The 11,570-nt window shown below is 40.7% G+C and overlaps 1 protein-coding gene across 1 annotated transcript in view; it reads right to left on the bottom strand.

Moving 5' to 3' along the window:
• Positions 1 to 760: 760 nt before the first annotated feature.
• Positions 761 to 11,570, bottom strand: part of LOC104962507 (transmembrane protein 150A-like) — a 25,285-nt gene continuing 14,475 nt past the window's right edge. The window contains exons 6-7 of the mRNA XM_010790940.1: positions 2,769 to 2,990; positions 761 to 1,846 (exon numbers count right to left, since the gene is read on the bottom strand). Of these exons, the coding sequence (XP_010789242.1) occupies positions 1,587 to 1,846; positions 2,769 to 2,990 (482 nt within the window). The 3' untranslated portion in view covers positions 761 to 1,586. The remainder of the gene's footprint in view (positions 1,847 to 2,768; positions 2,991 to 11,570) is intronic.

The following is an 11,570-nucleotide window of genomic DNA, read 5'->3' as shown; positions in this document are numbered from 1 at the left end:
AGAACCATTTATAAACCAGTTCTAACAGTTTTCATACATCAACACAGGCTCACTATTTGGCAAGATGACTAAGCCTTATATTGGCTACCTAGCTTACTTTGTCTTCTTCATCAGCCAGCATCCTTGGTATCTGTTGTTCACTGAGTTGATTTCCCCCACTTCCATCTTGATGTTTCTTGGCATCTCTTATGACCATTTATTAATGAGTTACTAACATTTATAATAAGGCTTAGCAGTACAGATAAATGTGGGCTCACTATTTGGCAAGCAACCGGTCAACGTTGCCCTGTTTATTTCATGTCTCATAAAAGCTTATTAATGATTTATAAAGTGTTCACAACCTAATTAATAAATGAATTACAAACTATTCGTAAATAAGGGTAGTCTTATTGTAAAGTGGTACTGTTTTTTTTCGTGTTAGTAGGAAATAAATGCACAAACCTGCATTCTGAACAAAATACCATATGTCCTTTAAACTCATTGTTTGAAATGAACAACTAATTCTTTAGTTTTATATGAATTGACAATCCAAACTGTGAATTTCACTAATGCCTGCAAACATCTGCAAAGATTAGATTAGATGTTATCTATACTTGTTTTAAAAAGTTATAAAATCAGAGGAAATGCTGTGAATCTGCCACCTTGTGCGGCACATCTCCAATTCAAAATCTCACTCCTATAACAAATGCTGTGTCATTTGTCCTGGAAAATGATGTAAATATGATTTTTGAACAATAAAACATTTGAACAAGAGGCATTACATATTTCTTACTTTAATTATTTTGTTCTCTGCATACATTATTCTTGTAAAAGTATGTCTGCGTATTATCACAATACGGATAGTTTGGTCCCATTCAAACTGTAAAACTGTCATTGTTACTGAGAGCAATGATACATATCTTTGGAAAAGAGCTGATACAACAAAATATACAAAAGAGCTTTAATATGAGACAGCTACTCTGGCAATATCCCCATAAAAATTCACACAGAATGTTTCTTTGGATATCATAAAAAACTATAAAATAAACTGTTCAACATAGGGCAGATAAACCTGCTATAAAAATGATTATTTTTGGCACATGGTTACCTTTAGTCCATCCATTGTCTTTTGGAAAACTTTCCCTTACATTAGGCAAAAGCGGTTAATGTAACAAAAACTTCCTGAGTGTTTTTTACACGGAGCTCAGTGTTCTGAACATCTAAACATTCAAACAAACTGACGCCGCTACATCTGAGGCGAGTTCAGGAGGTTCGGTCTGATGAAAGGCGACTTTGGCCAAGAATGCAGAGAGGCATTGTTACATTGAGAGAATTAAAACAAACACGTGTGTGTGTGTGTGTGTGTGTGTGTGTGTGTGTGTGTGTGTGTGTGTGTGTGTGTGTGCACACGTGAATCTCTGTCAGGGTTCAAAAGGCACTTGCATTATTGTGCAATGTTCTGCAGCTGTGACCTGCACATAAATTAAGCAAAGCAGGATAAAAGTATTTGGTCACTGCTGTGTGCAAGCGCATCCATAATCAGGTCCTCCATACAGTATGTGTGGTCCTTTGACCTCCAGGGATCCTGAAGCTTGTTCACACTGTGGTTACAGCATCGATAAACTCTCCGGCTGATGGTGGTTGGAGCCGCTGCTCACCTCTGTCTTGTGTCCAGATGTGGAGAAGCCATTTACCCCCCCCCCTCCTCCTCCTCCTCCGGACAGCACCATCAGTGTGTCCCCCGACATGTCCCCGAACTCAAAGGCAAAAGTCCCGTAGAAGAGCATGATGAGCATGCAGTAGATCCACTCAAAGATGGCGGAGGCATGTTGCAGGGCGAAGCTCTCCTGGCAAAAGAAAACTCCACCTGGAGAGTCAAGGGTTAAGGAGAACAATGGCTGAAAAGCAGGAGGGAGACAATCTGCACATCTCTCTCTCACAGGAATATAAACATCCTCACACGGGATTTATGGATGTGTTCATTTAAGGCATCTATTTTCATATTTTTTATAAATAGAACATATATTACACTGAGGGTTGACAGTTTGATTTAGGGAAGGGGTGTAAGTGTTGTTTTTTTTCTCCAGCAGGGGGCCACGTCACACAATGTACCTACCCACCATATACTGAAGTACAATTTTGAGGTGAGTATTATCCTGGTATTAACGCTTTGTTACTTTATATTTCTACGTCAATATGTTTTGCAGGAAATGTTGTACTTTTTCATTCTTTTTTTGTATTTCTTTGTATTTCTTTTATTGACATTTATTGAAATTTCCTATTTTAACATTAGATTTTAATCAGAATTCGTTTTTCTCTCTACTTTTTCTATCCTTCCTTTGTCTTGTTTTAATTTCATTAATGCTTTAATTGAATTTTTTTTTTTTTAAAGATGTCTTTGTGCCGCTAGTGCATTTATTGAAGTGCCAGTATTGAAAGAGGGCAAATAGTCCAAGGACGGATTCGAACATTCTTCCCCGCATGGTGATTTAACCCCAGTAGATTTTGTGTTCTTTTATTAAATGTCATGTATTTTGTGTCCTGATTTTGTTTTAAAAGCACTGTGTTATTGCTATATCTGTATCTAGAGACATTTTGAAGAAACAACAGGGGGGAAATTATCTCTGAAACTCATGTCTTTCGATAATCTTGTCTTCTTTTTGTTAGGGGATAGTTTAACTGATGTCACACCTCAAAACTCACCAAGCAAGAGAAGAAAAATACAAATCGACATTTAACAATACCTAAAAAGACAAAGTTAGTGGACACACAGAATGTTGGCAGGATACTGAGCACCAGAGCGACGAGGGCCAGCAGGGCCATCCCCACCCGCAGGTGACCTATCCGATACTCCTCCTGGGTCTTAGCGAGTCTGTAGGTCAGAGCCGACTGCAGACACACAAACAGCATGCTGGAGGGGAAGGTCACTCCAGCGCCGACGTAATGGAGGACTTTGGCAAAATCCACCTGAGAGATAGACACAAAGAAACAGTTAAATTCCTCCACAGATACTTATTAACCTCCAGCGTGTTTTTTGTGAAATATCACTACAACTTTAAAATGTTTCAATTCCATTCTTAAGTCATTAACACAAATTCATGGTGCCCAGAGGCTGAATCTTAATCTCCTGTAAATGGCACCAAAAAAAGTATAGTTCTTTGCTTCACATCCAATCACAGTGATGGCAGGACATTGATGATCGGACGTTGATATCTCTACAGTAGCTGAATGACTTTTGAATTATTCAGCTACTGTATTTAAAACAACCATTTCCGTTTGTTCTTTAGCAATCTGAACTGACAAGATATCCATTAGCAATCTCTTACAATGGGAACATAGGGATGACAACGTTAGCTTTGAGCTGAAAGTACCACTGTACTCTTGGTCTTGTTCTCTTTTTGATATAAAGTAATGTATTTCTTCTTTATTCGACATAAACGCCTTACGTGCGTTGTATCATAATACATACAGTATCTGTTATGAGCTTATCTCTTTTAAAAAACATTTGTGCAACTTATTTAAAAGAATTACACTTGTTTTCTAACCTTACAAATCTGTAAAACGTTAACCCTCAACCTTAAAATGTAAACATAATCTGAACAGTTTTTCTTGTGGCTTTTTACATTACATTGCATTTAGCTGACGCTTTTATCCAAAGCGACTTACAATAAGTGCGTTCGACCAACAAAATACAAACTTGAAGAAAACAGAATCATGTAAGTACATCAGGTTTCATAGAGCTAAAATATTTCAAGTGCTACTCAACTGGCTTTAGATAAGCCAGTCCTTTTTTAGTATATAAGTGCTTTGTAAGTAATTNAACTTATTTAAAAGAATTACACTTGTTTTCTAACCTTACAAATCTGTAAAACGTTAACCCTCAACCTTAAAATGTAAACATAATCTGAACAGTTTTTCTTGTGGCTTTTTACATTACATTGTAAGTACATCAGGTTTCATAGAGCTAAAATATTTCAAGTGCTACTCAACTGGCTTTAGATAAGCCAGTCCTTTTTTAGTATATAAGTGCTTTGTAAGTAATTCTATCGATCGAAGTGGAGTCGAAAGAGATGAGTTTTCAGTCTGCCCCGGAATATGTGCAAGCTTTCTGCTGTCCTGATGCCAATGGGGAGCTCATTCCACCGTTTTGGAGCCAGGATAGCAAACCCACGTGTTTTTGCTGATGGGAACTTGGGTCCCCCTCGCAGTGCGGGTGCAGCGAGCTGTTTGGCTGATGCAGAGCGGAGTGCACGTGCTGGGGTGTACAGTTTAACCATGTCCTGGATGTAGGAAGGGCCAGATCCATTCGCAGCATGGTACGCAAGTACCAGTGTCTTGAAGTGGATTCTAGAAATTACCCGAAGCCAGTGAAGGGAGCGGAGGAGCGGCGTGGTGTGGGAAAATTTAGGAAGGTTGAAGACCAGACGAGCTGCTGCATTCTGGATGAGCTGCAGAGGTCGGATGGCACATGCAGGTAGACCAGCCAGGAGGGAGTTGCAGTAGTCTAGGCGTGAGATGACAAGAGTCTGGACCAGAAGCTGCGTCGCTTTCTGGGTCAGCTGGGGACGTATTCTCCTGATGTTGTAAAGGGTGTATCTGCAGCAGCGGGTTGTAGCAGCGATGTTTGCAGTGAAGGACAGTTTGTTATCTAGGGTCACACCCAGATTCCTTGCAGTCTGAGTCGGGGAAACAACAGAGGTGCCGATGTTGATTGTTNGGCCCGGCTACCGTTTATAGATATCTCAGTGCTCTTAGCAGCCAAGTAAACTGCGCCCCGTCTTCTCCACGGTCGACACCCGGAGGAGAGGAGGTTGCGAGGTGCAGTGCTGTTTTATGCATGGTGTAAGATATAACGAGGGTTAGGTATTGTAACCCTAGTTATTTAAGCACAGACGGAGTCCCTCTACTCGGGGCCCTGTTCTGTCCTATGCCGCATCGCTGAATAGGGTGTAGGATAACAGTCAGGAGGCGAGGCCGCCTTTTATACGGTTGTGCTTGCCAGCGCATTCAGGTAGCCGCCCCGGGCCCGGCTACGTTTATTAGGATATCTCAGTAGGTGAATCTTGCATGGTATGGTTTGAAGAGTGGTAGCTACCCATAGAGTCCAGTAGAGGGCTCCGTCTGGTGCTTATATAACTAGGGGTTTGATAATAGGTAACCCCAAAGGTTTTCACTCTGAAATGAGGTTTTATGTTAGTGAGGCAGCTTGTTTTAACTCTGAGTTGTGGTGGTGAGCGTTACATGAGAGAGACTCCCCGCGTCTTTCTATCTGCCTGCCGCTTGGTTTCCCTGCTTCCTGGAGTAACAGATATGGACATCTTAACAGTCGCTGTCTTGTACTGTGTCTGCGTGATGTGTACCGAGATGTGGAGCGGTATGAGCATCAGGTTGGTCATGTAGGTACCGTGAAGCTGCTGTGAAGACTTTGATGGAGCAGATTAATAAACACTGACCAGGAATCTGCGCGCACCGAGATCTGCTAGGCACTGAGTACTTATGTAACAGATGCAACACTGACCTTGTTCCTTTTTTGTGCTGCCCATCGCTGATACTGTTAGCAAATTTGTCATTTATTTATTTTTTATTTTACGTTTACAGTAAAGCAATTGTAGAGATACATCACACATACAGTATACCACACTAGGTCGGATCAGACTGCAATTATCAAAATTCCCATGGGCTTAAAATTCCCATGGGCTTAAAATATATATATATATTTAAATTTAGACCTATAGACAGTGATAAGACACTAAACATTCAGTTGAACTAAATTTCTACGCTGAGAAAAAACATAAAATTAGTAGGCAAAGACAATGCATGGTGGACAGTGTAAACATCTGAAATCCAGCTTGTAGATTGGCAAAGTTGCTGGAAGATTTAAGCCAGATGTGGTCACCAGACGGCATGATGAGATGTCTCTTTCTTATTTCTTCCTCTCTCCATCTGTCCCTGCAGTGATGCTGATTGCTCTGCTGCGTTACGCTCATGTGATCGAGAAGCACCAGAACTGCATCCTCAACACGGCCGGCCTCTCCAGCGCCTGGATCTGTGCTGCAGGGCTCATCATGGTGGGAAACTTCCAGGTAAGATACCAATGTAGATAACCAATGTGTCTTAGCCCCCTACCCCTCTGGTGCACAATGGCTCCAGGTTCACCAAATAAATTATAAAAAATGAAGGTTTTAAAGGCAGGTTCTTGATTGTTTTAAGCCTCATTAGCGACGTAGCTAGATAGAAGATATAGAAAAAGAAGAATATGATTATGGTCTACATTTTCCAAAGTTATAGCAACATAAGTAAAAGCATGCAATAGAAGAGCTAAATGAAAAAGATTAAGAATCAACATTATAAATACAATCAGGTGAACGTATAATTAAATCTTCTTTCTGCAGTGCTGCATTTTACAAAATGAGTTTCTTTCAGAATTTCGATACAGTGTTTTTTCAAACAAATGGGAAAAATATCGTTATCTCACTTCGGCCTATCGAGGTGGTTCCTTGATATTTTAGAGTAGACAAGGAGTTGTCTAATTACAGTCAGCGGGGCATTCTGAAATAGTATTAATGGTCTTTATACTGTGAAAATACTAGGGTTAAAGTACTTCTTTATTCTCCATGCAATGCTTATATTGAGACTTTATACACTTTGATATGACCTTGCTTCTGAGATAAGTCTTGACATGATTTATGGGTCAGTGCCATGGCAACTGAGAGCAGAGGGACTCAGTGGCCTCTGTGTAACAAACATTGTGGAGTTAATAACAGTGCAGGGCTCTCTGCTTCTCTTTAGCAAACACACAGGTACTCGGAGCTAATGGACACACCCTGTGGTGCAGGGCTGAGCAAATCCTGGCTCCTTATTAAAAGAACTCACACATGAAATATCTCTCGGCATCTCTCACTGTCCACCTGTTGCTGTGTGAACTCTCTGTGGCACCAACCGGTAATTTACAGATATAGGTATAAATGCTTTTCAACAGATTACAGATAACTGGTTAAAAATGGTTTGAATAATAACAGGATTTATCCCAACAAAGTAGAGGATTCAGAACATTTAATTATGATTTGATACCAAGAAACACTAGGGATAATTGATTTAATATAAATATTTGATATGATGAATATGATTATGTAATGCAGATGTACCAATACATGTCTTAAATGCATAATTAAGATGTTTCTTATATTGCCACTGAAAAATGTTCCCCAACGCTCACATTAGGCATTTATTTTTTTACCGATTTCTGTTAATATCTTTATTCCATGGATGTTAAATACATGATCAAAACAATAACACTTTATTGAATATTTATATGAATTATCTTTGCTATCAGTGCATGCAAACAATGGCAGCAAAGAAGCAGAAAGTGCACTAAAAAAGCTTTTAATTTGCATAAAACATAATGTATGATGAAATCAATCCTATTGATGCCAGTATCAATACTTAAAACAAGTCTTAGTATTTGAATAAAAGTATTTCCTAAGGTATGGATCCAGTAACTAACAGGCTGTTGAGTGCACAGTGTATGTTGTGTTTCTGTTGGTTTTAAAGGCTCCTCTGATGTGTGTCTCCTCCTGCAGTTTCTCAGCATGTTGTAGACCTTCCAACAAATCTCTTTTGATGTTCTCTTTGTTCTGCATTTGTTTCAGAAGAAGCTCAGTGTCAGGGTCGCCTTTTGTGCTGACTTGTTTCTGCTGGTTTTAAAAACTGTTGAGATAAGAAAGAGAGATTTACTGTAGAGGAGAACTAGAGCACATGTACATGCTGCAACACACCTGCACACATATCTTCCCATAATGAGACTTTTCCTAGCCTCAGGTGTACTTTGTGTTAAATCTGCTGCTCAACATGTGACAACTTTGGGGTTTCTGCCAGGAAGGCATGCATGTGTTTAGTATTTGATCACAAAGGAATTATGTGTACGTCCAGTGGTGGGGAGAAACAAAGTACATTTACTCTAGTAATGTAATGTAATTAATACTTGTCTTGTAGTAGTGTATTGTCTTTCCACTGCATTGATTTAACAGCTTTACAGGTGTTGTTTGTTATAATGCAGACTCAGAGTTGAAAATGTTGTTTAATGTATATATTTGTCGATCGACAAAAAATAAATTGGCAACTATTATCAATTTACTCGTTTTTTGTTTCCTTTTTGTGGAGGAATGTTATAAAATGCTCTTTTAAGACTCTTAACTATGGGGATTTCTTTATTTTTTCTTGCAAAGGAAGAACTTATCAGGTCTCAATCAATGGATACCTGCATTATTTTTTGCTTACAGCAGAGGCTCCATCAGAAATCTGCCCTCTCAAAATTCGCTCCTATTTTAGCCAGGTTTTTGGTATCCACCGTCCAAACCAGTAAGCTAGGTATATGGATATGGCAATACCCAGACGTGTGTGTGTGTGTGTGTGTGTGTGTGTGTGTGTGTGTGTGTGTGTGTGTGTGTGTGTGTGTGTGTGTGTGTGTGTGTGTGTGTGTGTGTGTGTGGTCAGAGGTCTATGCAATTCGAGGCCCTCTCAGATTCCCCCCTGCACACGTCTGGGCCCCTCTAATTACGTTCTGGGAGGCAGACATCACAGTTCAACCTACAGGTCCAACATCCAGTTCACCCTCTTGTGGTAAAAGGTGGTCCTCCTCCTCCTCTTCCTCTTCTTCTCTGATTGGCTGCAAGGGCCCGCCTCCCTGCCCCTGCTCTATCTTACATAATAAACCTTCTTCCTGTTTCACTACAGAGTAAACATGGCAGGAATCCTTGAGGAGTTATTTACTGTATGCTCTCCATCCATCTGCAGAGCCATAAACACACACACACACACACACACACACACACACACACACACACACACACTCTCTCTCTCTCACACACACACACACACACAACACACACCACAACACACAACACACACACCACACACACAGCACACACACACAGCACACACACACACACACACAACACAACGAGGGCCGATGTTTACATCCAGGATGAAGTGTTGAATGTTGAATTGGAGCCCTTATGATAATCCCTTGAATGAGATTTGCCCTAGAGAGGGCTTGAGGAGAAGAGAAGCAATTACTTTGTTTAAGTGGTCCTTTGTCTCACATTTGTTAACCTCTTTAGCAATCCTTTTATTTTTCCTTGGTAGTTCTAAGGCTAGATAAACTGTCTTTTATCACTGCACTGACCAGTAGCCATATATATTCTGGATCCATCCTCTGTAGCCCCGTTTATTAATTACCTACTCCAAGGAGGGCCGTGTTTTGAAGCCCCATTTTAGAGCCGAATACATAATCAGGGGGATACATTCAGTTTGTTAAAGAAGACGGAGCATTTTTGTAATGCATTCCATGTGGTTTCGAAATTAATTGAAAAATTATTCATTGGAAAATTTTGGTGGAAAGAAATTTTTTGTCCATATTAGGCCAGAAAAACAGCGGAAATGAGTTCAAACGCACACATTTTCGTAAAAAAAAAATGATTGGCCTGGTTGAGGTCTGGGCCTCTCCAAGTGCCAATCTAGTTAATTTGTTTGTCAAATATGTTTTTTAAAATGACCTCAGAATTCCCTAGAAAACGCAAGTTCTGTTTCTTTGGATCTATTCATCGACCTAGAATTCCATCTTTGAGTCCCAGCCACAAGACCCCAATGTATAAAAACTACCAGAAGGCCCTAAGTTTGGCCCTTCACAATGGACAGTGGCGCATTTTTGTGAAAAGAATAAGGTCTCTTAGGCAACAAATATTATGGTTTTGATGTATCTTTAAGGGACCAAACCATAATGGCTTTTGGGGGTTTTTTCTCCTTTCCTGTGTGTTGAATAGGTTTTTGTGGATGTAAATGGCCTGTAAAGCACCCTGCATTGGACTTCTTTGTTTACCTCATTACATGATGGCTCACTAACAAGACACTTCTATTGGCTAAGCGCTCCCGTCACATTTGTACCTGATAAGGCTAAAGGGTGGGACCGTTAACGCAAAATCACTACCAGAGCCGGCCATCCATCCAATCAGAGCGACTGGGCTCTGGTTTCAGACAGAGGTGAATTTATGAGAAAAATAAAGAGGCTTCTTGAACATTATAAGCATGGAGACATGTAAGCAGTAGAAGCAGCTAAAATAAGCAGGATATAACTGAACATAGGGCCCTTTAATGAAGCCGGCGATTGTTTATATTTGTTTAGACTATACCTCCTCCATTTTATAGATGATGTAAATAATACATAATAGTACAAGCTTATTTTTTTATGAATTTGTAAAACTGATATGTTATAGGAAAATGGCATACATCATCCACACAATTACATATTTTTATTCTGAACCAACCTACGCCTGCTTGAGTCCTGAGCGTTTCCCAGTCAGATGTTCCTGGAAGCAGCATGTGTAACTAGCCAGCAAGGTCACATGTTCCTGCTCTTCCCTTGTAATCGTACACAGCTTCAACCAGCTGTGATTCCTCCCACAAATTCCACCCTCTATCGTCCACTAAACCCCTGGCAGTTCATTCGTGTCATCATCCAGAATGCTGGCATATAAAAATGAAATGATGTGCACTCAATAATTAATTTAAAAAGGATGACAGGAGTAAGAAGATTATCTGTCTCTGTTGATGCTGGATGAGAACATCAAAGTCAGCAAGTTTCTTATCAGCTCAAAATTAACTCTCTAATTTGTCTATTTGTGTCATGGATGACAAGGAAGATAATCCTGTTACGCTTGTGTAAATGCGCCATAATCATTTAGCAGTTGTTCCTTATCTTATGGAGAAAATTGACCCCGTCTTGCTCCTGTGACTTTTTCTTTGTCACATGATATTGTAGCATTGGATTACAAAGTGGCCGTTCTTGGTCACAGGTAAAACCCTTTGTGTGTGTTTTTGTCATTTGTTTTTGATATATTCCCCAATGTCATTAGCCGCAATGGTTTTTCATAAAAACCACTGCTAACGCTGACCGACACCCAAACTATTCTGTCCTTTCCCCGCTCAGAGATCCAAGGTCGTACGCACGGCCATCTCTGCTTGTCTTAGCGGACATCTCTCAGGTGGATGTCTGCTCACGCACCTCAACTGCAACCTTGACAAGACTGAACTGCTTTTCCCTTCCGGGAAAAGAATTGTCCACCTCTAGACCAAACAATCAACATCGCACCGTCTGTTGTTTCCCCCGACTCAGAACTGGCAAGGAATCTGGGTGTGACCCTAAAAGATAACAATACTNTGCTCTAGCAGCCAAGTAAACTGCGGCCCCGTCTTCTCCACGGTCACAACCGGAGGAGAGGAGGTTGCGGTGCAGTGGCTGTTTATGCATGTGTAAGATATAACTATCTTACACATGCATAAACAGCCACTGCACCGCAACCTCCTCTCCTCCGGTTGTGACCGTGGAGAAGACGGGGCCGCAGTTTACTTGGCTGCTAGAGCACACTCAGACACGCTTACCTCTTGAATAGTGTGCATGAAAAATAGTGAGTCTTCCAGCCCTGCCTGGGGCTTACTGCGCACCATGTTCCCGGGTCCCTAAGGAGCATGGCAAAACATAAGTGCATTATGTCCAGGGGGGGGGGGGGGGGGCAGAAACCTACTGAACCACAGCC

Source organism: Notothenia coriiceps, unplaced genomic scaffold (genome assembly GCF_000735185.1).
Source record: "Notothenia coriiceps isolate Sejong01 unplaced genomic scaffold, NC01 NC01_scaffold00034933, whole genome shotgun sequence".
In the NCBI taxonomy this organism is placed as follows: Eukaryota; Metazoa; Chordata; class Actinopteri; order Perciformes; family Nototheniidae; genus Notothenia; species Notothenia coriiceps.
Note: the sequence above shows the minus strand (reverse complement) of the source record. Positions and strands in the feature narration are given on the sequence as shown.